The 27,858-nt window shown below is 35.9% G+C and overlaps 1 protein-coding gene across 2 annotated transcripts in view; it reads left to right on the top strand.

Annotated features, from left to right (window-relative positions):
• The window catches only part of LOC111151948 (muskelin 1), a 172,662-nt gene that overhangs the window by 55,249 nt on the left and 89,555 nt on the right, over positions 1-27,858 (top strand). Inside the window, exons 3-6 of one of the 2 annotated variants that reach the window (XM_022510190.1) lie at positions 4,269-4,411; positions 6,170-6,258; positions 15,268-15,377; positions 17,674-17,866. In XM_022510190.1, the coding sequence (XP_022365898.1) occupies positions 4,269-4,411; positions 6,170-6,258; positions 15,268-15,377; positions 17,674-17,866 (535 nt within the window). The remainder of the gene's footprint in view (positions 1-4,268; positions 4,412-6,169; positions 6,259-15,267; positions 15,378-17,673; positions 17,867-27,858) is intronic. The other variant, XM_022510191.1, reaches the window with a different exon arrangement.

Below are 27,858 nucleotides of genomic sequence, written 5' to 3'. Positions count from 1 at the left end.
AGCCTGCCCTTGACCCCCTATAATAGGTTCTAAAATAGGTTTTCTAGAATGTTGGTTCTAATGAACTTTTTTTTTTTTAGCTTTTATTGCTATACCTGCAGAAGTTATTTCTCCAAATTAAAAAATAATGAAAACCTATTTAATTATGGGACAACACTCTTTAATAATAGCAGTACCCAGCATTTATGCTCAAGAGTTGGAAAAATGGAAATGATAAAATTTATGAATAAAGTTAAAATGTGATTAAACATTAAAATTTTTAAAATTTTTTATTGCATGAGTATACCAAACTTAATTAACTGGTTTACCAGAACCTTTAGGTTGTTTCAATTTTTTTTTTTTTTTTTTTTTTAAAGTAGGCTCCACACCCGGTTTGGGGCTTATAACTCACGACCCTGAGATTAAGAGTCACCTGCTTACCAGTTGAGCCAGCCAGGTGTCCTGAACATTAAAATTTTTCCCTGAGGTGTGTTTGTATCAGACCACTGTGCTGTGTTTCAGACTAGAGAGTTTACATTTTATTTGTATAACTTTTTTTTTTTTTTTTTTTTTTTAAACAGAGAGAATGCACATGAGCAGGGAGGGGAGAGGCAGAGAGAGAGAGAGAATCTTAAGCAGACTCCACACTCAGTGAGGAGCCCACCGCAGGGCTCGATCTCCCAACCCCCGAGATCATGACCTGAGCCAAAGTAAGAGTTAGATGCTCAACTGACGGAGCCACCCAGGTGCCTCCCTATATAACTTTTTAATAACAAAACGTCTATTTGGTTATAAAATTATATATATGCAAAAAATACTTCCTGTTGGATTTAGGGTATTGTATATAGGGTGATGGATGGTGCACAACAGATTGTATAAAAATCCATCTTTATTAGTTACAACACTGTACCTAACCAGTTGTCAGGGGAGGCTGACTTCTAAACTGAGACTTTAAAGGATAACTGGAGAAAGGAGGAGAAAGGAAGGAGTGTGGGTTAATGAGGAAGACAGAGATGTCAATACTCCCTTGCTTACTTGTGTAGTCTGTTCTCTAACATACAGTTGAAAACATACAGTTGTATTCCTAAGAAACTCTGAATTCCTCAAAAATCATATTACCATACCTATTACTTTGATATGGATAAAAAGGATCAATGATTAAAGAATAGCAATCTTAGTTTTTCTATGGCAGTTTTGATAATAAAGAAGTTTTAATCACTGCTTAAGATGTATATAAGCCTGAACAGTTGCTGTGGTGTAGTGGTTAAAGCCTTGGTTCTGGCGTCAGTGAGTCAGTAGAGATGCTTTTAACTTCAAATAACAGAAGGTCCTATTACAGTGGGTTAAACAAATTGGGTCCCTCCCACCCCCTTTTGCCTCCTCAAGAAAACTAGTTAGGCAACTTCTGCTGAAAGCCAAGTGGCTTTTCATTGGCTCTCTCTGAGATTCCCTTGATTTTTTTCTTCATGGTTACACAGTGGTTGTGGCAGTTGCTACTGTTCAAATAACAAAGAGGTAGCATTTTTTTTTCCGGAAAGCAGAGCTTACCTCTGCTTACATCTCAGCATTTTGTCCTTTGGATGGAAGGTGTCTAGGAAGAACTCAGTTGGAAATGGTGGTTGGGTCAGCCAACCAACAATATCAGCCAGTCAGACTGATTTTTAATGTCACGTCTGCCATTGATTCACATTGTAACAATGGTCAAATTAATTAGCCTTTCTAAGTCAAAATTCTCTCATCTGTATAATGAGGATAAAGAGGATAATTATTATTAATATACCACTCCTATTTCTGACTTCTAATAAAATGAGAGAATGAATATAAAAATCCAGGCAATGTGCCAGACAAGGGAGTTAGTGCTCACAAAATATTAAGTCTGATTTCATCATCATCATCATCATCATCCTAATCTTTCATGTCAACATCAGCTTCATCCTCTTATTGAGGTAAAAGTCACATAACATAAAATTAACCATTTTAAAATGTGCACGTCAGTGGCATTTGATACATTCACGGTGTTGTGCAGCCTAGTTCCAAAATGTTTTTAGTCACTCCATAAGGACCTGTGGTACCCATGAAGTAGTCTCTCCATTTCCCCTTAACACAGCACATTTCCCCTTAACACAGCAATTACTAATCTGCTTTCAACCTCTATGGATTTACCTGTTTTGGATATTCTGCATAAGTGGAATCATATAGTACATGATCTTTTAGTCTGATTTCTTTCACCAAGCATATTTTTGAGGTTTGTCCATGTCATATCATGTATCAGTGCTCCATTCCTTTTTATGGCTGTATAGTATTCCATTTTATAGAATTACTTCATTTTGTTCTTCCATTTATTAGTTGATGGACTTTTGGGTTGTTTCTGCCTTTTGGCCATTGTGAGTAGCCCTGCTCTGAACATTTGTTTACAAGTGTTTATTGACCACCTTTTTTTTTTTTTTTACTTCTTGTGAGTATATATGTAGGAGTAGAACTTTATGTTTAACTTTTTGAGGACCTGCCAAACTATATTCTATATCATCTGTACCATTTTGATTCCCACCAGCAATATCTGAGGGGGTTCAAGTTTCTCTATATCCTTGTCAACACTTGCTATTTTGTTTGTTTTTCATTATAGCCGTCCTAGTGTAGGTGTGAAGTTATATTATTGTGATTTTATTTGATTTCCCTGATGATTAGTGATACATCTTTTCATGTGCCTGTTGACCATTTGTTTATCTTTCTTGGAGAGGGGACTATTGAGGTCCTTTGCTGGTTTTAAATTAGCTTGTCTTTTTTTGTTGTTGAGTTGTAAGAATTTTTTATATTTTCTGGATACTAAACCCTTGTTAAGTTTATTATTTGCAAATATTTTCTCCCATTCAGTGGGTGATATTTTCACTTTCTTGATAGTAACCTTTGATGCACAAAAGTTTTAATTTTTCCGAAGTGTAATTTATTTTAGAATTTGGAGTCATATCTAGGAAATCATTGCCAAATCCAGAGTCTCATATTTACCCCTATTTTCATCTAAGAGTTTTAGAGTTTTAGCTCTTACATGTGGGTCTTTGGTCCTAAAGGATCGATTTTGGATCAGTTTTGGTCCACCTTGGGTTAATTTTCTTTGCATGTTATGAGGTAGGACCAACCACCAATTTTATTTTTATCCTACCTTTTTCATCTGTATTACCCATTATTAGCATGAAGCCACTGCAACAAAAATCTGAGTCATTTTTCTGAATAGCTTTTTCTCCGTATACTCAACCAGTAGAAATTTCCTTTTTGATTTTTATAACTGATACAGTCTACATAATGTAAAATGTGTGCCCTAATTAACTGGCAACCATTTTATCCAGTGTGTAACAGGAAATCTTGAGCTGCATTAGACATATCTATTGTAGGTCCAGGTTTTTGTTTTTTTTTTTTTTTTTTTTTTAAGATCTTTTTTATTTATTTGACAGAGAGAAAGACAGGGAGCAGGAACACAAGCAAGGGAAGTGGGAGAGGGAAAGTAGGCTTCCTGCTGAGCAGAGAGCCTGACACATAGTGGATTACAGGACCCCAGGATCATGACCCCAGCCAAGCCAAAGGCAGACGCTTAACGATTGAGCCACCCAGGCATCCTCAGGTTTTTTTATTTTAAACTTGGCAGGGCTGGTTAGTAAATCTCTAAGTTTGTTTTTAAGTTTAAAATTTTATCACTAATTTTGAACACTGAATTTGCTATCAAGAGTGTAGTTGTGGGTCCCTGGGTGGCTCAGTTGGTTGAGCGACTGCCTTCGGCACAGGTCATGATCCTGGAGTCCTGAGATCGAGTCCCACATTGGGCTCCCAGCTCCATGGGAAGTCTGCTTCTCCCTCTGACCTCCCCTGTCATGTGCTCTCACTCTGTCTCTCTCTCTCAAATAAATAAATAAAATCTTAAAAAAAAAAAGAGTATAGTTGATGAGAATATGTGATTGCTGCTTTTGTAATCTAATCTTGTTTTATTTGGTAATTCATAGTCTGTTTATATCTTTTATTGAATGGCATACCTTCATTAGAAGTTATCTGATTAGTCCTTTTCTCCCCCTTCATCTGCAGTTCAGGATGATGTAGTTTGCTGGGGGAAAGTGGTGGTGGTATGGCAGCCTACAAAGGGCTGTGTCATACTGTTCTTTAGCATTAAAAACATAGTCTACCAGTGTAGGATGGATAGGACGGATCTTATGCATTCTTCAGCTAACTCTCCAAAGTTTTAACTTTTAAAGTTTTTTGTTTGTTCTAAACAAAGGAGGATATAATTTGGTTGTTTCTTTTTTTAGTACCTGATTCTGAAACTTGAAAGGCCTGCTATAGTCCAGAACATTACATTTGGGAAATATGAGAAAACTCACGTCTGCAATTTGAAGAAATTTAAAGTCTTTGGTGGAATGAATGAAGAAAATATGACAGAGCTATTGTCCAGGTGAGTTATGATTATGGGGAAGAAAAAGTTGTCTTCTAAACAAGCTGGAGTCTTATTTTATCTCTTCGTGACTAAATCTGCATGGTTTGATCTTTCTTTCAAGGGAGAAACCATCAGGTACAATTTAATATTGTTACTAAAGAAGAAAATAAAACTTGGGTGTTTTTTTTCCCTACTAATTTCTCAATCTTATTTTTGAACTTTAAATGACCTCAGAAATATTTTCAGCTTTAATAAAAATCTTTACTATAAAAATATAGACTCTAGGGAGGCCTGGGTGGCTCAGTCAGTTAAGCATCTGCCTTCTGCTCAGGTCATGGTCCCACGGTCCTGGGATCGTGGGATCACGATCTTCTCCCTCTGCCTGCCGCTTCCCTGGTTTTTGCTCTCTCTCTCTGACAATTAAATAAATAAAATCTTAAAAAACATATATATAAACTCTATCCAAAACATTAAGATCGATTGCCCTAATCCAGAAACAATATTTTGAGAAATTAGTATAAATTGGAGACTAAAAAGAGAAAAAGTATGTGACTCTATCTACCACAGTACCTGCCACTTGGAAGGAGCTTAGTAAATTTGAGTTTTAAAGACTTAGACCATGAGGAATTAAAGTGTTAATTTGCCCCCTCGATAATGAAAAATCAGACAGTCAGTAACATGGACAAGTAAAGCCATAGCCATAGAATATATTTATGCTATGATATGTGCCATTAGCATAGTGTTTGATAAAAGTAAATATTACATCGATACTGCATTTAAGTCATGAAAGTATGTTAGGACATAAGGCAATCTGAAGGTAACTGATATTCCTGTAAATGCTTGTGTTTCAGTCCTAGCTGTTTACGTAGAGAGGTGGTAAGGGTTTATTTTTATTTAGAATGAAGTGGGTGCTATTAAACTAATGGAGTAAAAGAACATTATTAACCTCTTAATTGGAATTTTTTTTTTAAAGATTTTATTTATTTATTTATTTGACAGAGAGAGAGAGATCACAAGTAGATGGAGAGGCAGGCAGAGAGAGAGAGAGGGAAGCAGGCACCCTGCTGAGCAGAGAGCCCGATGCAGGACTCGATCCCAGGACCCTGAGATCATGACCCGAGCCGAAGGCAGTGGCGTAATCCACTGAGCCACCCAGGTGCCCCTTAATTGGAATTTTTAAAAAATTGTTTCACAGGCTCTAATACTTGGCTCTAAGTTGTCAGATTGAATGTGAATTATTTTTTAATTTTTTTCTTAGTGCTTACATATTTGATGTTATATTCAGTTATACACTAAGGACACTAGTTCCTATCGCACATTTCCATGCACTGTAGCCACATCCTGTAATTAACGCTGAACATTTTTCATTAGCCCTCATATAATTAGACCACAGTTGTAATGCAGTTGATGTGAATGTGCAAGTTTTGACCTATATTCTCATTATTCTCATGTTTGACTACCCCCCCTCCTTTTTTTTTAAAGATTATTTATTTGTCAGAGAAAGCACAAGCAGGGGGAAAGGCAGGCAGAGGGAGAAGCAGACTGTCCGCTGAGCAAGGAGCTGGATGTGGGACTCAGTCCCAGGACCCTGGGATCATGACCTGAGCTGAAGTCAGATGCTTAACCAACTGAGCTTCCCAGGCGTCCTTTCGATGACTCCTTTACATTTTCTTGGTTATGTATTTTGTTTAACCTTAAGATCTGAGTATGAATTATGTTTTAGTGTGTTTACTAAATTATGAAGTCAAATTTGATAGCCTATTTTTTTTTCCACAGTGGCTTAAAGAATGATTATAACAAAGAAACATTCACCTTGAAGCATAAAATTGATGAACAGATGTTCCCTTGTCGATTCATTAAAATAGGTAAGGTTTTTAGCATTCTGAAACAGAAATAAATTCTTTATACCATCAGTCAGAAATTACAGCCTGTGGTCTGAATCCTTTGGAACTCCTGTTTTTTATAATAGGATTTTATGGGAACACTGCCACACTCATTATTCACTGGTTGTAATGTCTGTCTTGCATTTGCTCCACAAACTAGTTGCAAGAGACAAAATGTTTACCATTTGGCCCTTTGCAGCCGAAGTTTTCTGTTCCCTGCTTTATAAATCTGTAAGTGACAGTTACTTCAAGTGGAACCTTTTCCAGATATTTTTTCGTTTGAAGGTTATCTTAGAAGGTTTAATGAGATAAGTGACTTAGTTCAGCTTTGTTTTATGGAAAGTTTATCAAGTTATTGTAGAGCTTAATATTCTAAACTAAATACTGATGAATTCCTTAAGGAAGTATATTATGGTTATTTTCTGTTTTTCTTTTTTTAACCCTCCCCCCAATTCTGTTTTTTCTTTTTCTTTTCTTTCTTTCTTTCTTTTTTTTTTTTTTTTTTAGTGAAATGTTGGTCAAACCCATTATTGTGGCCCACTAATATGGTACAATGGAAGATTTGAAAAATACTACCTAAGGCATGTATTTATTTAGCAAGTCTTTTAGCTTAAGACAGTATTGTAATGCCTCCTCAGCATTAGTATTTTTAGGGTTATTTTGCTTTTCTTCAGGATTTTTTTTTTAAGGTAGAAAAGTTGAAGACTTGACTCAATTTGCAGTCTGCATCTATGTTGCTAAGCTGAAAGTATTATGTTAAAATTAAAGTGAATCAGATCCTTCAAAGAATATTAATAAAAGCCAGAATACCACATTTTGATTTGGGAGAAAAAGTCCTCTTTTTGGAACAAGCAGTGTACTTCGTAGTCATTTTTTGCCAACGTATCAAGAGATGGCCTGTTCATTTCATTGACTCAAATAGTTCTGTTGGGTAAAAAGAATATCTAAGGTCTTACTAAGGACTACTATAGAAGAAAAACTACTTTGATAAATAGTTGGGCTATCCAGTGTTTTACTTCTTTTTAGACTATGGTTTCTATTGTTACAATAAATAATTGTAAATAAAAACCTGTTTGCTGTTTTCCTATGAGAATTTATGAACAAGCAAATTTTTTTACTAAGTTTAACTCTTAGTTGCTTTTTTTTTGTACTGAGTACTTCTTTCCTCAGTATGCAGACCACCCAGTTCCTACAGACCCTAGCATAGCTTTAATAGTTCTGCATTTGCATATTTCAGATCTAGAAGCAGTGAGATGTCATATATTTTCCTATAATAAATTTAGGTTCTATTAAATTTTAAAGTACTTATTCAGCCTGTTTTGCTTCATCACACAAAGTGAAATTTCTCTTTCTCTTTTTATGTTCAGAATCTTTTATTCTATTATGTGCTTTTTTGCTTAGTACCTATAGTCATTGGTTTACTTTGAAGGAAACTACCTACTGCTACTGCTTCTGTAGTTCTCAGTCTTCTAGTATTATTCATTTTAAGTATGAGTAGATGTCTGTTTAGGGAAGTTGTGTGGTTTTTCCCTTAAAAAATTATAAAATTATAAAAATTATAAAATTATCTCTTCTGGATAAGTTAGACATTCAGCTGCCCAAAGATAAGAAATTGGACCTCTTTCCAGCCTTTCTGTCAGCCTTTAATTACAGAGCATAATGATGTCTTTTACTTAACCCTGGGTTAGTTTTATGGTTTTCAGGCAAAATGTTAATTGGAGCTTTTCAAATAATTGTAGACATTTATTAACTCATTTGATATCTAGGATATTAATATTTAGATAACTTCATATTTCTTCTCTGTTAAAAGATACTAATAGTGGTCTGCTGTATGCTTGCTTTCTAGTCTTCTTAACATTCTTTTGATACATTTTCTTTGAAAATAATATAATGTGAAAATGTGAAACTCAAAGCCTTTATGTTAGGTTAGTATTTTTAGTTTATCACCATGTTTTCTTAAAAAAAGTCATTCTGAAAAAGTACTTGAGTGATGTGTAGCTCTCTCTTTATTGGTGATCTAGCAGATATTTGTTTACCTTCTTGGGATAAATTGTTAGAATGACTTAGATTTCTGTGGAATTTTTTTCGATTTTTGCAGACCGGATGGTTGTGGGGGCTGTAGGGAGAAGCGTCAGCTCTGGCTGGATTTGGCGTGCATTCTGGATCCTCAGAAGTATTTCGAAGTCTAGAATGAGTACTAAGTCTGGGAGGAATGCCGTAATGGTGGCCCTTTATGAAGGCCGATGGAAAGTTGATATTTTTAAAAATGTACTACGAAGAGGAAAATTAGTATAGTAGTAATAAACTCATAATAATAGCTAATATTTATTGATCACTTACTGTGTACCAGATACTGTGCTAAATGTTTTGTATACTCACTAATTCTGTAGTAAAATAGATGTATCCTTTTGGAGTGCTTAGTCTTGAATTTTTGGGATCTTTCAGAACTTTGAAATTCCTAGCATCTTCTAATACCTGTTTTAGCCATTTAGATGAGAGCTTCCTAAGTGATACTGCCAAAGAACACTGAATATGCCACAGAGGCATTTTTGTTGTGTTAAGATGTTGACCCTGCTTCGATCCTAGAGTATCAGGAGCCTGCAGCCTCATACCCATACCCATATTTGCCATAAAAATATTACCACTTTTGGGGTGCCTGGGTGGCTCAGTGGGTTAAAGCCTCTGCCTTCAGCTCAGGTCATGGTCTCAGGTTCCTGGGATCAAGCCCCTTGTTGGGCTCTCTGCTCAGCAGGGAGTCTGCTTCATTTCCTCTCTCTGCATGCCTCTGCCTACTTGTGATCTCTGTCTGTCAAATAAATAAATAAAATCTTAAAAAAAAAATTACCACTTTCTACACGTGTCATTATGAAAAAGAAAGAGAGGCACTGATCCTGATCAGACCTGTGTCTGATTGTCCAGTGAGGAAAATTGGCAGTTGAACTGTAGGATACAAACTCTTAGCTTTAGGATTCGTATTAAGAGTCTTTAATCTTTATTTGAGGTGGGAACAAAGACCTCTTTCATTGGGAAACAAAGAACATGTGCCTGGAGCTGCAGTTCACATTTAGATTTGACGTATAATGCATAGTATGTCTATTTGCATTATTGAAGTTATTAATGTCACAGAAATCATTTGTAAAATTTGAAGTGGGTGTACATCACTCTGCTTATTCTGTATATATCCCTTCAATCTGCTAAAAACTAATTGTACTTTTCGTTCATCTTTAATATATGATGTTCTTATGAGATGACTTTCTAATTAACCTCCCTCTCAACATTGTTCTTTGAAAGGCTTTAAGAATTACAGTTAATATTATTTTAGAAATATTTCTGTTGGGCCATCCAGTATGTAGGCAGAATCTTTCTTAAAAACACAGTTGCTAAAATAGTTTTTAATGAACATTTTTGAGTGCCTGTGTGGCTCAGCTGGTTAAGCAACTGCCTTCGGCTCAGGTCATGATCCCAGTGTCCTGGGATTGAGTCCCACGTGGGGCTCCCCCTGCTCTGCGAGGAGCCTGCTTCTCCCTCTCCCTCTACCTGCCACTCCCCCTGCTTGTGCTCTCTCTCTCTCTCTCTGTCAAATAAATAAATGGAATCCTTTTTTTTTTTTTAGATTTTTTATTTATTTATTTGACGGAGAGAGAGAGATCACAAGTAGGCAGAGAGGCAGGCAGAGAGAGGGGCAAGCAGGCTCCCTGCTGAGTGGAGAGCCTGATCCGGGTCTTGAACCCAGGACCCTGAGATCATGACCTGAGCCGAAGGCAGAGGCTTTAACCCACTGAGCCACCCAGGCACCCCAAATGAAGTCTTTTTTTAAAAAGTGAACATTTTACTGGGACTTGAATAAGATATAATAGGAGGACTTTTTCCTTCTAATCTTATTGAACATGGACCTGGAACTTGAAATTTTTAACTAATGTCTGGTTATACTTAGAGACTATGTTCTTTTGGCCTTGGGTTTAAAATCCTATGTTAGGGGTGATGGGTGGCTCAGTCAGTTAAGCGTCTGCCTTTGGCTCAAGTCATGATCCCAGGGTTCTGGGATGGAGCCCTGCATCAGGCTCCCTGCTCAGCCCAGAGTCTGTTTCTCCTTCTGCCTCTTTCCCACCGCATCCCCCCACCCCATCCCAGCTTCTGCTTTCTCAATCACTCTCTCTCGAATAAATAAAAAAAAATTTTTTTAAGATAATTTAGTATTCATTCATAAAACTTTCTGAAATTTTTGTTGTTTGTACATGTAAACTAAAAGCCGTATTATACATCCTGGAAGTCTGTCATATATGCTAATGACTGGTTGCTACTGCCTGTGTGTGTCTTCACTCACACAGATAGAAAATCATTTGACCTAGTAACACTTTTGCTCCTCATGAATATGATATGCTAAAAGAGAACAGCAGACTTGGAAATCAGGTCTGATATCAGGTATGGTGGCTATTCTGCTTTGATACTTAAAACTTGACAAGTGTCAGTTTCTAAAATGTAATTATAGTATTCGTTCTGAACCATATTAGCGTTATATTAAAATCCATTGGCAGGGCGCCTGTGTGGCACAATTGGTTGAGTGTCCAACTCTTGGTTTTAGATCAGGTAATGGTCTCAGGATGGTAGAATCGAGCCTACGTTGGGGTCTGCATGCAGCACAGAGTCTGCTTGAGGTTCTCTCTCCCTCTCCCTCTGTCCCTCCCACTCTTGCTTGTGCTCGGTCTCTAAAATAAATAAATCTTTAAAAAAAAAATTCTTTGGCTTGTCTTGCACTTTTATCCATGTGTGGTTTTCTGACATCATTCATTATTCATTTAGAAAATATGGCTGAGTTATGCAGATCTTCCAGATGTTGAAACATTTTATTATGTAATATTTTTTAAAAACATACTCATTAATAGATCACTACCAGTCTTACAGGAAAGTCTTAATTGCCTGGAAATAGTTAAATTCGCAACCTTGGATACCAATTTTCTGGGGGAGAAATATTTTTTAAAGATTTTATTTATTTATTTTTAATGAGAGGGTGGGGAGGGGCAGAGGGAAAGGGAGAGAGAGAATCTCAAGCAGATCCCCTGTAGAACACAGAGCCCAACAGGGGGCTCAATCCCAAGACCATGAGATTGTGACCAGAGCTGAAATCGAGAGTCAGATACTCAACTGACTGAGCCATCCAAGTGCCCCAGTTCTCCAAAATTGTGATTTTTCCTTGAAAGCTTGAATTTTATTCTTTTCTTTTTTTTTTAAAGGTTTATTTATTTATTTATTTGACAGACAGAGATCACAAGTAGGCAGAGAGGCAGGCAGAGAGAGAGAGGGGAAGCAGGCTCCCCATGAGCAGAGAGCCCAATGCGGGGCTCGATCCCAGGACCCCGGGATCATGACCTGAATCAGAGGCAGAGGCTTTAACCCACTGAGCCACCCAGGTGCCCCTTGAATTTTATTCTTGGCAACACCTACTGTCTGTTGTTTTCTTTGAAATGACAGGTAAATATCTGGCCTATACTCCACATTAAATAATCATAAGTGATCTGTCAATTTTTCTTTTAAAAGGAAGTTGTATCCTGTTAGGGGTCTTGCGCGGGGGAAGACAAATATGTATTTTAGCTCAAACAGCTATGTAGATTCTTTTCCTTGAGATAACCATTATGCTTTGGTATGTAGCAAAAGTACTTTATGTGTACTTCCCATTGTGTCACACAGAATGTTAAAAAAAATGTGTACCTAATGATTAGGATTTATTAAAATTTTTATTGCATCATTAAGGACATTCTTAAGTGAATTGCCCTTTTTTTTTTTTTTTTTTAAACTCCAAGTATATGATGGCAAGGAATACAACTTAATCTTTACTGTATTAAGAAATACTAGGGTGCCTGGGTGGCTCAGTAGGTGAAGCAGCTGCCTTCAGCTCAGGTCATGATCCCAGGGTCCTGGGATCAAGTCCTGCATCAGGCTCCCTGCTAGGTGGGGAGTCTGGTTGTCCCTCTCCTTCTGTTTGCCGCTCAGCCTATTTACGCTCTCTCTCTGTCAAATAAATAAAATCTTAAGAAAGAAAAGAAATACTGATACATTTTCATGGTACTACTTTTCATGGTACTACTAAGATGCTAGAAGTTTTACTCACCATTGCTTTTGCACCATGATTGCAAAGGTCAGTACAGTTTAAAAGGGGGAAGGGGTTGATAAAGTCCTAGTCTTACTAGAAAAAATGATTTTGACCACTTGGGACCTCCTGAAAATGTTGCAGGGATCCCTAAGAGGCAGTGGATCATATGTTAAAAACCTGTACTCTCTTCTGTCATTACAGATGTGAATTGTTATCTTCATCCTACTGTAAACTCTTCTCAACCTTAGATTTTTAGATTCACTCTTCTGCTTCAGTAATTTACCTTTCTTTTCTCTTATGAATACCAAACTTATAATTACTGTATATTTATTTTCTTTCGGATATTCTTGTGTTACTGACTTTTTAAATTTTTTTTGTTTTTTATTTTTTTGTACTTTTTAAAAAAATCAGCTTGTTCAATTACATGTAAGAAGAAAAATGGATATGGGATACCTGGCTGGTTCATTTGGTAGAGGATGTGACTCTTGATCTTGGGGTTGTAAGTTTGAGCCCCATGCTGGATGTAGAGATTACTTAAAAAATAAAATCTTTTATAAAAAAGAAAAAATTGGATATATACCACTGAGACTTTGATTGAGATTACATTAAATTTACAATTAATTTGAGGAGAACTGGCATGTTTACAACATTGAGTTTTCCCATTTAAGAATATTGTATGGCCTCTCATTTATTCAATTCTTAAGTAACATTTTCTATTAACTTCAATAGATTCTACCTGTATTAAAGTTTATCCTGAGATGTTGTAAGCTCTTGTGACTATTTTATTTTATTTTTTAAAAGATTTTATTTTATTTGTTTGACAGAGAGACAGTGAGAGAGGGAATACAAGCAGGGACAGAGGGAGAGGGCCATTTTATTTAATTTAATTTATTTATTTATTTATTTATTTTTATTGCATAGCCTAAGAGCAATATTTATTTAAATGCACACATCGAATATTTTTACCACCTAGGTTTTTGTTCGAACAAATTTATAATACTCCTAATGAATTATGGGTATTTTATTTTATTTTAAAGATTTTATTTATTTATTTGACAGAGAAAGAAAGAGAGCCCAAGCAAGGGGAGTGACAGGCAGAGGGAGAGGGAAAAGCAGACTCTACACAGAGCAGGGAGAGCCGATGCCGGACTCCATTGCAGTATCCCTGGATCAGGACCTGAGCCCTGAGCTGCAGACAGTCGCTTAACCAGCCGAGCCACCTGGCGTCCTCTTGTGACCATTTTAAAGGGGACTTTTCATTAAATTTTCTAGTTGGTTATTACAAGAAAAGGGAAGACTGATTTTTATGTTTACCTTGAATACAATCTTAAGTTTTTCAGTTGAATCTCTTGAATTTCTTATGAAGATAGCTATATCATGTTCACGCGATACTGTTTTTTCTTAATTTGGTTTTTTTCCCCTTCATATTGCATTGGCTAAGATCTCCCATATAGTTAGTGTTGAATAATAGAGATAATTGGGATTCTTTGTCCTGTTCCGGACTTGAGCTGTAATATTTAATGTTTCTCGATTAGGTTTAGTTTTTGAGGTCTTTGGTATTTAACAAAAAATTTAGGTAAGGTAGTTTTCTTTTGTCTTCTATTTCTTTCTTTTTTTTTTTTTTTTTAAAGATTTTATTTATTTATTTGATTGATAGAGATCACAAGTAGATGGAGAGGCAGGCAAAGAGAGAGAGGAGGAAGCAGGCTCCCTGCTGAGCGGAGAGCCCGATGTCGGGCTCTATCCCAGGTCCCTGAGATCATGACCTGAGCCAAAGGCAGAGGCTTTAACCCACTGAGCCACCCAGGCGCCCTTTTTTTTTTTTTTTTTTTTTAAGATTTTATTTATTTGACAGAGAGATATCACAAGTAGGCAGAGAGGCAGGCAGACAGAGGGGGGAAACAGGCTCCCTGTAGAGCAGAGAGCCCACTCAGAACTCGATCCCAGGACCCTGAGATATCCCAGCCGAAGTCAGAGGCTTAACCCACTGAACCACCCAGGCACCCCGAGAGGGTTTTTTTTTTTTTTTTCTAATGAGTAGAAAATAAATTTTATTAATTTATTGTAAACACGAGTTGAGGTTATCAGACACATTTTCTTTTACTTAGTTAACATGGTGAATTACACTAATATGGCTTCTATTATTGAATCATCCTTCCATTCCTGGAATGGATTCTATATTTGATTACAGTGAAAACCTGGTAGAATTTTTTTGCAAGTTCAAAAATTTTTTGAATATATACTTATAGCTGAGATCAGCCTTAAATTATTTTTCTTCTGATTTTGTTTTCAGGGTTATACCACTTGTTAAGAATTGAACTTTAATCTTTTGTGCTCTGATACAGTTTAATTTACATAGTAATGATTTGTTTCTTGTGGGTTTGATAAAATTTGACTGCTAAATAAATAATCTAGCTCTGGTCCTGTTTTTAGAGAGGTAGGTAAATGAGCACTTTGAATTTATTTTGTAGTGTTTTTGTAAACTAAACCCTGTGGCTCAATTGTTAAGCGTCTGCCTTTGGCTTGGGACATGATCCCAGGGTCCTGGGATTGAGCCCCAAGTAGGGCTCCCTGCTCCTCAGGAGGCCTGCTTCTCCCTTTTCCACTCCCCCTGCCTATGTTCCCTCTCTCGCTGTGTCTCTCTCTGTCAAATAAGTAAAATCTTTTTTAATAAATTAATTAAACCACTTGATGGCATGGATCATATTTTCTTTTTTTACTGTAGCCCCAGCACCTAATAATACAGTGTTAGCCTTTAAAAAAATATTCTGAAAATTTGTTGAATGAATTTAATGGGCATGAATAGTGATTTTAATCTGCTAAAGTTTTATTTGAACTATGTTAATTTTTTTCTCTTTCTTCCTTTCTCTTTCTTTCTTTCTTTCTTTCTTTTCTTCACAAAGTTCCACTCTTATCCTGGGGACCCAGCTTTAACTTTAGCATCTGGTATGTTGAACTTAGTGGCATTGATGATCCCGACGTAGTACAACCCTGTCTCAACTGGTATAGCAAGGTAGGACTGTATTTTAAAATCCTGATTTTATGTTTCTGATGTCTATAAGGGGAGAAATGTGTCAAGCTTTTGTCTTCATTTAGAATAATTTAAAATACTGAGAATAATAATAACTATAATGATTAATTAACTAACATTTATTATTTATATTCTGCCAGCTGCTAAGCAGTCTTTATAACTTATTTAATCATTACCATTCTGTGAGATAGGTACAGTTATTAGCCATCTTTTATAGATGATGAAATGGAGCATGAAGAGTTTGAGTATCTTGCTCAAGTCCACACAGTTCACAATTGTAAAGTGCCTAAGGCAGCATATAAACTCAGGCAGTCTAGTTCCAGAGTCTGCCATTTATATATATTATTAAACCTATCTGATCCTGAATTTTGTTTTCAACCTATATTGATAGAAATTTTTAAACACAGTTTTTAGTGGGGACTGCTTTTATAACACATTACTCGATTGTGTTTATTGACTAAAATAGGAATATTTGCTTTTCCTTTAAATAATTTGAAATAGCTTCTGTAAATATTATGATCTTGTGTTTATAGGAAGTATAAAAATTATATTTAACAATTTTGTTCATAGATCATTTTATACAGTAGATACAGCTTGGAAAATGTCAGTTTAAGTTATTGAGAAATAGGTCTTGTGGGTTTTTTGCATACCTTTTGTGCTTTGATTTTTGCTTTTGATGTATATTTATTTGACTCTCATAGCTTTTTTTTTTTTTTTTTTTTTTATGGGGGGTTCATTTTTTTTTTTTTGCTTTTTTTGTTTTTTTTTTTTTCTTTAATTGTTTTTTTTTTTTTTTTTTTTAAATGGGGGGCTCACTCTTTCTTGTCAAGGAGATAAAGCTTTACTCTCTTCACTACTTCCTGTTACTTTTATTTGTGAGTAGGGGTGAACTGATCTACTCATAGGAGATTGGGAAGCACTGTAAATTCTTTCTAATAAGGTTTTTCATATGGAATTTCAGCTCTTTTCTGGTTAGTTTAATTGAGGAACTCTGACTAATTTGTTTTTGGCATTTGATTATATTCAACTTAAAATAGAGGCTGAATTTTAGTATTTTCTGTATTTTTCATATATTCTTGGATTTCCTGTAATACTGTAAGATCTTTCAGGGTAGAGATGATATTTTTAAATGTTAAAAATCACCTTTACAGTGTTATGCACATAGTTGTATATACTTAGCATCTTCTAAATTCTATTGGTTCTTTTTTTCTCTGATTTTTGAGTACAGTTTTCCCTTTAGCCTATGATATGTGTGTGTGTATTTTACTACACTCACACCAATCTCTTGATATTGTAGGAAGTTGCAACACTGTGGAGAGATTATATTTGAGAACATAAAATTGTTCAGTCTTACTCACTTTTTAAGTTTACTGCATTTATTATGAACCTCTAGCAATTAAAGTCTTCACCTCCTTGAGTTTCCGTCTTTTTTTTAAAGTGTTGAAATACTATTATTTCATAAATTTTCTCCTATTGTATATCTATATGCAACCTGATAGAAAACTTAAGTTTTTGTCTAAGCTCGTATTTTTGGCATTCATCCTAATAGGGGAGAGTTAGTACATTGAGCATTCTTCTTTTTGGATTCTAGTTAATTGAGATTTTTGCTTTATAGCCATGTAAGAGATGAGGTAGCCCAGGCTTAGAAAAAAATACAAAATTTAGGTAGTTGTCTTCTGATCAATTTGAGGCATAAACTCTGTGGTTTTTGAAATACATAAAACACTTGATAATATTTGCTTTTCATATAGTAACTTCAACTAAGAACCAAGAACAAAAAGCATAATATAACTTATATATGTTATTTAATGGTTTCTGTGCATTCAGTACCAACATTGTAATCTGATGAGTAAATGCCATGGAAGTTACAATCTTTGCAATCTTAAGTGGTCTTTGATAAAGTTACTCTGCTTTTTTTTTTTTTTTTAAGTTCAGGCTCTAGAATTAGGTTTGGTTTCATCTTTTTATATCTTTCATCTTCATGAACTAATACCTCTGGGTATATAGATATGTATATCTGTGTATCTTCATGTCTTTTATATCTTTCTGCTATATACTTTTGTGACTTTTGGCAAGTTATTACAGTTGACTAAGCTTTATCTTTGCCTTTCAAAGGAAATAATAACGAATAGTATAATGAATAGTATAATGAATAATAATAATAATGTATAGTATAATGCTTAGCACATAGTAAATGCTCACTTTAGTTGTCTCTTGTTGCCTACAGTAATAACTAAGCAAATCTCTTCTTTTCATACTTTCTCTTGTGTTCCAGTAGTACCGTGAACAGGAAGCTATTCGCCTTTGTCTAAAACACTTCAGACAACACAACTATACAGAGGCCTTTGAATCGCTACAAAAAAAAACCAAGATTGCCCTAGAACATCCCATGTTAACAGATCTACATGATAAACTGGTGTTAAAGGGTGATTTTGATGCTTGTGAAGAATTGATTGAAAAAGCTGTAAATGGTATGTTATAAACATGTAAACTTTGTTTTTTTAAGGTGATTTCAAGTGTATACAGAAACAGTTTTTTGAAAAGAATATAATCTTATGCCAATTATTAGTTTACTTTTCCCCTTTTTTTACTCTATAAAGATTTTAGCTTATTGAATTATGTGCTTCTTTTATGTAAGATAGGTCCATAATGATACTTAAAAAAAAAAAGAAACATATTTGAACTCACTATATCTAAATCTAAATTACCATCTTGGGATACCATGGAAGCACACATTTGCTTCTATGAACGCTAACACTGACTAGCACTAAGCAATGTTACAAAAAGGCTTTAAATGTTGCCTTCCACTTTGGAGGCCTATTCCTTTATGTATTTTTATTGATAGAAAATTACCATTTTTAAGGGCATAATTTGGCATAATGGGTAGTTGGATATGTTAAAAAATGTTATTAGTAGAAAGTTATAATGAATGAGGGTATTTATACTGGAAACATCTGTGTGATACGGATGCTACATAATTGGTAATTTTCTTGAATGGTTTATAATCTGGTTTTGAAAGACATGTGAATATTAGAACATGATATAATCTCCAAAGATAATTGTTTTGGAGGATGACATCTATTTGAATATTTAGGGTCTGGTATGGTCTGGTATGTTTTGTAATTTTTAAAAAGTGTCTCTGTTCTTATTTTATAGAATGGTATTCTTTTAAAAAATAATCTCTGCCAGTGACAAACAACAGAATAGGTGCTGTGGTGTAATAGAAAAAAATACATAGGGGCACCTGGGTGGCTCAGTCAGTTAAGCATCTAGCTCTTGATTTCAGCTCAGGTCATGATCTCAGAGTCTTGAGATTGAGTCTGGCTTTGGGCTCCCTGCTCAGCAGGGAGTTTGCTTAAGATTCTCTTCCTCTCTTGCCCCTTGCGCCACTCACACGTGTATGGGTGTGTGTGTGTGGGTGTGTACTCTCTCAAATAAATCTTAAAAAAAATTTTTTTTAATAGGGTGGCTGGGTGGCTCAGTTGGTTAAGTGTCTGCCTTTGGCTTGGGTCATGATCCCAGGATCCTGGGATCAAGTCCCTCTTTGGGCTCCCTGCTCAGTGGGGAACCCCTGCTCGTGTGTGCTTGCTCTTTCTCCCTCTCTCTAAAAAATGTATATAAATCTTTAAAAAATTGTTTTTGAATAAATATTTGGTCTTTGTCTCCTAAAACTCTTGGAATTTGGTGGAGGGACAAGAGTGTTTTTTTGTATGCTGAGATGAGAGGTGGCTGGGAGCCCTAGATCGCTTCAGATTTCCAGAAAGATCAAACCCTGTGTGTAGAGGGCTGAAACTTTCAGCTCCACCACCCAGCCAGGGAAGGGACAGGGGTCAGAGATGGAGGCTGATCACCAGGGACCAGTGTTTTAATCAGCTATGCCTACGTAGTAGAGACTCGAAATAGAAAAGAGAAAAGAAAAGAAAAAGGCCCTAAACATTGAGGTACCTAAAGAGGTAGAAAGCACACCCACACACATACACATACCACCCCCCCACTCAATCTGATGAGTTGCTAAACCTGAGGGGGAGTTGTGGGAACCCCAGATTTGTAGGTAATAAATAAGAAGTATAGGCCTGGGAGTCGGGGTTGGCATCTGAAGTGAGGATAGTCTCGTGGGACTGAACCCTTTAACTTACAGGGATCTGATGGAAACTTCAGGTAGATAGTGTCAGAATTGAATTGTTGGATACCCAGTTGGTGTCAGAAAATTGGAAAAATAGCTGGTGTGGAAAAAAACCCACACATTTGGTATTAGAAGCGTTGTGAGTGAAAACAGCTGAGTGCTCAGTATAAAACTTGTGGAATGGAGTTTGGTCATTTTTTTTTTTTTTGCTAGGAAGAGAGGACAATAGACTTTCTCTAATCTCTGCTTTCATGTATTTTAATCTTATCCCTGTTACCATCCATTATTATTATGTGCTCATTTATCAGATAGGTTGGATATTTTATAACTGAAGAAAATGGAACCCAGTGCTCCCTTCCTTGAGTTTATAAATTTTAAGTTAACTTAAAATGAATTGCTTCTGGCTCCATTGCTTTGTAGTAACAAACCTGCTTCTCAGCCTTGTACATTGTTACTGCTTATTTAATTGGTAATGATACTTACAAATAAATGATTATTATGTTTGAAATAGAGTAAACTTTGGAGTATAAATAAATATATATGATTATTAATATCTTCCCAAGCCATTAAAATACCACCAATGAAAGTATAAATCTAAATGTATGCCATTTCTAAGAATGAATTCTATATTTTTGTAACCTAAAGATGAAGAAGTCACAAATACTTTCTTGATTTGTTAGTTTTGCTTCAAATCTTTATCTTAAGGCGTGTAATATTTGTTAAGGTAGATCTCAGTGAGAACAGCAAAAACCTCTGGCAACTCTATGCTATCACTAAGCTAGAAACAGTTACATTTAAAAACTGTGTCTTTATCAATATACTCATTTAAGAGAAACTGTTAAGATTGTGTGCAGCTTTGATACCATAGGGGCTTAATTTACCTTTCTGGCTCTAGGAAGGGCTCAAGTTTGAGGGAAAATTGGTAGCTATTCTTCCTGAGTTAGAACCAAGACATATTTTTTTGTACTCCTCAGTTGCCTTGGAACAGTGTTTAGTTAATAAACATTCCTTCCAGGGTTGTTCAGTTTGCTGCTGACTTCACTGATGATGATTTGTTGGACAAATAAGGAAGTAAACACTGCAGAGTTTTGTGGCTTCTGCTCCACTAAAAACATAGCAGAGAAGGGCAAGAAGTTCCTGTTTGCTAAATAGGAAAGCCTAGGGAATCAAAAGCATCTTAAAATGGAGGAAACAAGAGCTTACATTTAGTGTATCTTAGTATGTTCTTTAAATATGAGTATTTGAGATATTTGAGAGAAAGTGTTTCTAATAGACTTACTATTTGTTAGAAACACCCCTACATTTATAGTTAATTTCATTGCAGGTCCAGTACCCCCGGACCAATTATTGCTACTTTCTCTCTAACAGTGCCTGAGGAAAAAGTAGAATCCAGTGATGATGGACAGAAGTAATCACCTAGGAACAGGAAATAATCAAAGAAAACCTAACTTCCCTTTGCAGTGTTTATCTTATTTCCTCTTTAAATTACAGTTTGCTTTTATGAGATAAAGAAGGGATAAAGTTTAATAAGATGGTCCTAAAGTTTCAACTGGAGGTCTTTGTCTCCTTCCCACTTTCCCTCATCCTTTCTCCCTTTCTCTCTTTCATCTCTTTTATAATTTCTTCTCACTCCATGGTTTACGTGGTGGTGGTTAATTATGTGGCAGGCCTGTTTCCCTCTCAGCATTCTTCATTTTTTAAGTTAGATCTCAAGTCTTATTGGAGTTATCTTTGTGGCAATGTTTTTAACTGCATATTTAATATTGTTAATGGCAACAGGGCTGTTCATATTCTGTATATCTTCTTGAGTGAGCATTGGTAGTTTGTGTCTTATAAGGAATATTCCCATTTCATCTAAATTGGTGAATTTATTGGCATAAAGTTGTTTATATCTTTATGACATCTTTATGTCATATCTTACTCTTGATATTGGTGATGGTTTCTTTGTCTTTCTGTTTCTTTTTCTCCCATTTCATTGATTTCTACCTTTATTATTCCCTTTTTTCTACATAGTTCAGGTTTTTTTTTTTTTTAAAGATTTTATTTTATTTATTTGACAGAGAGAGATCACAAGCAGGCAGAGAGGCAGGCAGAGAGAGAGGAGGAAGCAGGCTCCCTGCTGAGCAGAGAGCCCGATGCGGGGCTCGATCCCAGGACCCTGAGATCATGACCTGAGCCGAAGGCAGCAGCTTAACCCACTGGGCCACCCAGGCGCCCCCATAGTTCAGTTTTAATATGCTCTTCTTTTTCTAGTTTCTTAAAAATGAAAGCTGAGGCCATTAATTTGAGATCCTTCTTAACTAACAAAGCTTTTGGTGCTAAAGAGTTACCCTTGAACTGTAACTGAGCCAACATGAGTTCACTCCTTGGTGAGTCAGAAACTGCACCAGGTTGAGTTGTTGCACAAAGAAAACTTTTATTTGCAGCAAAGGAGATCACAGGAAATGGCTTTCAGAGCTGTGACTCCCTGGTAGAGAGTGAATGGGTTCCTTTTGTTTAGGGTTAGGATGAATATTTAGGTTGGGAAGCCTTGTCATCATATGTAGAGGCTAGCATAAGATCACGCACATGCCTTAAGGAAACATGCCTACACATACATTGTATGTATGTGAATGAAGCTGAGGCTCCTCCTTGGTTGGAGATTTTAGTATTATAATGAGGTAAAGGTAGATGTTGTTCATTCCAGAGGTCACTCCATGCTCCTGTGCAGGTGCAGGTTCAGGGTTTAGCTCAAAAGGTTTCGGTGGTCTGGGCTTGCAGGAGGTCTTGTCAGGGCAGTCTCCATCACCTCAGGGGTGCTTTCCGGTTTCATTTACCTCAGTTAAGAGCTAAACAGAAAAGAATAGCTTACGGAAAAATGTTAAGACAAAGGTTAGTGAGTACAAGCAGGTGGGCAGTAAGTGTTAGGTCTAGTTGGTGACTTAAACACTGCTAGCTGTGTAGCACAAATCTTGCTGTGTTTTTCATTTCTGTTCAGTTTACAATACGCATGCATAATGATCAGCCCTATGCCTTATTTTCTTCTCTTGTGCTTAATCTTTTGGCCAGGATATTTAGTACAAGGGTGAGATGACATAATGATAGTGGATATCCCTATATAGTTCATGATCTCAAAACAGATGCTTTCAACATTTCATTGTGAAGTATGTTGTTTGATCTGGGGTTTTGGAGATCCTGTATTAGGTTACTCGGTTGCTAAGAGTTTATGTTATAATTGGGCATTGAATTTTACCACTTTTTCTCTATCTCTTGTGATACCATTTTTTCCTCCTAAGTTCTATTAATACGTGAAATCATAGTGATTGATTTTCTAATGTTAAAATTCAGATATACTTAACTTTGCATTTCTCAGATGAATCTATCTTTCTCTTTATTTTTTTGGTCTATTTTGGATTTAGGTGGACTTACGTTTTGTTAGAATTCTTCCAACTATATTTTCATTCATAAGATTGGCCTTGTAATTTTTCTTTATCTTACCTTTGTCTTCAGGTTTAGTATCCTTCTTACACTAATCTCACATGATGTGTTGAAGGGTTAGCCTTTTCTTTCTATAATCTGTATGTGTAAGATTTGAATTCTTTCTCATATGCTTGGTAGAATTTGTCATTATGCTATCTGTGCTTGGAAATTGCTTGGGGAAGTATTTTTGTCTATCAGTTCAACTGATTTAAATGTTGTAAGACTATGCAGGGTTGTTTGGTTGGTTCAGTTTTTAACAAGATCCTTTTTTTGAGCAATTTGTCAGTTTCACTTAAAATTTCAACCTTGTGGGAATGAAAATATACCTGATATCCCCTTGTTTAATGTTTTCAGGATTTCTTAAAATATCTCTTTTCACTCCTTCTATTTCTCATTTATGAATTCTCCCCCCGCCCCCATCACTATCACTGTCACCAGAAATTTATTAAGTTTATTGGTCTTTTGAGGAAACTAATTTCTGGTTTGTTGATTCTTTCTGTTATTTATAATGTCTTCGACTGTTACTCTAGTTGTCTTCTTTCTCTCTTTGGAACTAAGTTGCTGTCTTTTTGTAACTAAGATGGATGCTTGGCATATTAATTTCCAGACTTGTTATTTTCCCATATATACATTTAAGGATACAAATTCCCCTCTACTTATTTTCTAGTTGTGCTATGAAGTATTTTCATTTTTGTCCAGTTCAACAATTTCATTATGAAATAATATGGCTCTTTTGTAGTTTTGTTTTTAATTTCCAAATTAAATATCCAAATTCCAGATTTCTTTCTTTCTTTCTTTTTTTTTTTTTTTTGTTAATTGTTGTTAACTTATTTCTAGCATGAATGCATGGTGGTCAGATTACATATTCAATAGAATTCTGGTTCTTTGAAATTTGATGAGATTTACTGTACAGTCTAGTTTGTTTAATTTCTATAAACATATCATACATACTTGGACAGAATCTGAATTCTTTATTTATTGGGATGGTTTTCTGTATATGCCTAATTGGTTCAGTTTGCCAACCATGTTCCACAAGTTTTCTTTACCAATAGTGATATTTTCTGTCAGATTCTCTTAGGTACTAAGAAAAATATATTAACTCTTTCCACTGTGATTTTGGAATTGCCCATCTCTTAGGGGTTTGTGCAATTTTGCTTTATAAATTTTGAAGCCATGTGTCTAGATATATACACAATTTAAATTCTTTAATTTTGAATTAAATTTTTTCTCATTTATGAAATGTGTCTTATCTCTGGTAGTGTTTTTTAATTTTTTTGTTTTAAATTTAATTAATTAACATTAGTTTAAAAAATAGAGGTCAGCGATTCATATAATACCCAGTGCTCATTACATCACGTGCCCACCCTAATGTCCATCATCCCGTTAGCCCCCTCCCCTCCAACAACCCTCAGTTTGTTTCCTAGAGTTAAGAGGCTCTTGTGGTTTGTCTCCCTCTGTGACTTCATCTTCTTGTATTTTTTCCTCTCCTCCCCTATGATCCTCTGTTTTGTTTCTTAAATTCCACATATAAGTGAGATCATATGATGATTGTCTTTCTCTGAGTGACTTTTTTAAAAAAATATTTATTTGACAGAGAGAAATCACAACTAGGCAGAGAGGCAGGCAGAGAGAGAGGAGGAAGCAGGCTCCCTGCAGAGCAGAGAGCCCGATGGAGGGCTCGATCCCAGGACCCTGGCATCATGACCTGAGCTGAAGGCAGAGGCCCTAACGCACTGAGCCACCGAGGTGCCCCTCTTAGTGACTTATTTAACTTGCATAATATCCTCTAGTTTCATCCCTGTCATTGCAAATGGCAAGTTTTCAGATTTTCTGATGGCTGAGTAGTATCCACACACACACATAAACACCACATCTTTATCTGTTGGGCTCTTTCCATAGTTTGGCTATTGTCCTATTGTGGGCATTGCTGCTATAAACATTGGGGTGAAGGTGCCCCTTTGGATCCCTACATTTTTTTTTTTTTTAAAGATTTTATTTATTTATTTGACAGAGAGAGATCACAAGTAGATGGAGAGGCAGGCAGAGAGAGGGAGGGAGAGAGAGGGAAGCAGGCTCCCTGCTGAGCAGAGAGCCCGACGCGGGACTCGATCCCAGGGACCTGAGATCATGACCTGAGCCGAAGGCAGCGGCTTAACCCACTGAGCCACCCAGGCACCCCTGGATCCCTACATTTTTAATCTTTGGAGTAAATACCCAGTAGTGCAATTGCTGGGTTGTAGGATAGCTCTATTTTCAACTTTTTAAGGAACCTCCATACTGTTTTTCAGAGTGGCTTGCATTTTAACCAGCTTGCATTCCTACCAGCAGTGTAAGAGGGTTCCCCTTTCTCTGCATCCTCGCCAACATTTTTGGTTTCCTGACTTGTTAATTTTAGCCATTCTGACTGGTATGAGGTGGTATCTCATTGTGCTGAGTGATATTGAGCTTTTTTTCATGTGTCTGTTGGGCATTTGTATGTCCTCCTTGGAGAAATGTCTTTTCATGTCTTCTGCCCATTTCTTGATTGGATTATCTTTTTTGGGGTGTTGAGTTTGTAGATTTTGGATACTAGCCCTTTATCTGATAAGACATTTGCCAATATCTTCTTCCAGTCTATCAGTTGTCTTTCGGTTTTGTCAGCTGTTTCTTTTGCTGTGCAAAAGCCTTTTATCTTGATGAAGTCCCAATAGTTCATTTTTGCCTTTGTTTCCCCTGCCCTTGGAGACGTGTCTAGCAAGAAGTTGCAGTGGCTGAGTCTAGTAGTGTTTTTGCTTAATGGTATAAATTGTTTTTGCATTAGCTTTCATTTGGTAAGTATTTGCATAGTGTTTCTTTTTTTACCTTTTATTTTCAACCCTTCTGTATCCTTTTTTTTTTTTTTAAGAAGTGTCTCCTATAAATTTAGTTCAAAAAAATTTGCCTTCTTTTGATTTGAGCATTTATTTCATTTACATGATTGAATTGGTGGTAAATAAATAGATTTAATAATTACCATTTTATTGTATATACTTTGTCATGTCCCTTTTTTTGATTGTTAACTCTTAAAACTTTTTAATCTTCTTAGTTTTTTCTTTTTGTTTGGAAGCAACATACTTTGTTTATCTAGACTATATTAGTCTAGAAATTACAGCAAGTATATATATTTAACAAAATTAATCAGTGCTTTTCCCCTTTTCCTGTATTAGGACATAGTAGATTTTTCAACTCCCATCTGGTCATCTTCCAACTCATAAGTTATTGTTGTCCTTTATTTTGATACCACATTCAAAGACCCTATAAAATATTACTAGTCTTACTGTATTCAGTCAGTGTTCGGTAATTTTACCCAAATATGTACTAATCTTTTTGTTCTTCAGTAATATTTGAATCATTGATCTTGTATCTTTTTTTTTTTTTTAAGACTCTTTATTTGAGAGTATGAGGTGGGGGGAGGGGCAGAGGGACAGGCAGACTTCCTGCTGAGCAAGGAGCCTGCCATTAGGCTTAATCTCAGGACCCTGAGATCATGACCTGAGCAGAAGGCAGACACTTAACTGACTGAGCCACCCAGGTGCCCCGATCTTGTATCTAGGATCATTTTTCTTCTGCCTTAAGCATATATACTTTAGGATTTCTCCTCCTCCCCCTCCTTTTTTAAAGAGAGAGAGAGAGAGTGAGTATGCATGGGAGCAGGGTGGGGGCAGAGGGAGAGAGAGAATGTTAAGCAGGCTCCAAGAGCCTGGGAGGGGTGCTCTGTTGCACTACCCTGGGATCATAACTGGAGCAAAAATCAAGAGTTGCACACTTAATTGAGCCACCCAGGCATCCCTGTCATCAATTTGTTGATGAGAAATGTGTGATAGAGGGTGCCTGGGTAGCTCAGTCGTTAAGCGTCTGCCTTTGGCTCAGGTCATGATCCCAGGGTCCTAGGATCAAGAGTCCCACATCAGGCTTCCTGCTTGGTGGGAAGCTTGCTTCTCCCTCTCCCACTCCCCCTGCTTATGTACCCTCTCTTGCTGTCTCTCTGTCAAATAAATAAATGAAATCTTTAAAAAAAAAAAATAAGTGATAGAACTTTGGGTATGGGTTGAAGTACTATTATATATGCTTTTTTTTTTTTTTTTTTAATACCTTGGATGAGGTTTGAACATTTTTTTTTTCTCTCTTGGTAAAAACTTCGTAAGTTTCATTTTTTCTAATGTGCTTTTTAAGAGGGTATTCACTATTGGAGACAAGAACAGCTTGCGCCTAGTTAGGACTGTATGAAATGTGTTTATTATAGTCTTAATCATAGGGGGGAAAATGAGGTGGTGTTGGACCTGGAGACTTTAAATAGTTTGAAAATTGTTAGCAACTCAGTCTCTTAGCATGCTTTCTCCTAAGTGATACTTTCATTTCTTTTGTATAGTTTTACTTTTATCAGATCCTTCTGATTTCCTGCTGTAGATGTTTGTCAGAAAGAAATACTAGCAACTGCCTGACTTCCTCTTAAAGCATGGAAGTAATTTTTATACTTAGTTCACAGGAATGTTTAAATGCCTCACTTTTTATTTGTTTTTGAGATTTTCAGAACAGTAGAATGGGTGTTGTCATATTTTTGTAGATGAGAATGTCATTATTTCAACAGAGAGCCTAAATTTTTTTGCTGAATCATGTAAAATATCTACAAGTAGGAGTACCAAAACAAAAGGCTTATTATTAGTAGCAGGATCTTTCAAGAATTAAAAATATAGGGAACATGGTGAAAGTTTGGGATGCAGAGGTGTCGACTTTCATTTATTTTTAGATCTTAAAAGGGAATTCTTTAAATTAAAACAAGATACTGAAAGCAGTGTATTTTGAAAAAAATCTTTTTTTTTTTTTTTTTAAAGATTTTATTTATTTATTTGACAGAGAGATCAC

Source organism: Enhydra lutris, unplaced genomic scaffold (assembly GCF_002288905.1).
Source record: "Enhydra lutris kenyoni isolate GAN:26980312 unplaced genomic scaffold, ASM228890v2 scaffoldscaffold27, whole genome shotgun sequence".
NCBI classification, from domain to species: domain Eukaryota; kingdom Metazoa; phylum Chordata; class Mammalia; order Carnivora; family Mustelidae; genus Enhydra; species Enhydra lutris.
This window is presented reverse-complemented; position numbering and strand designations above follow the sequence as displayed.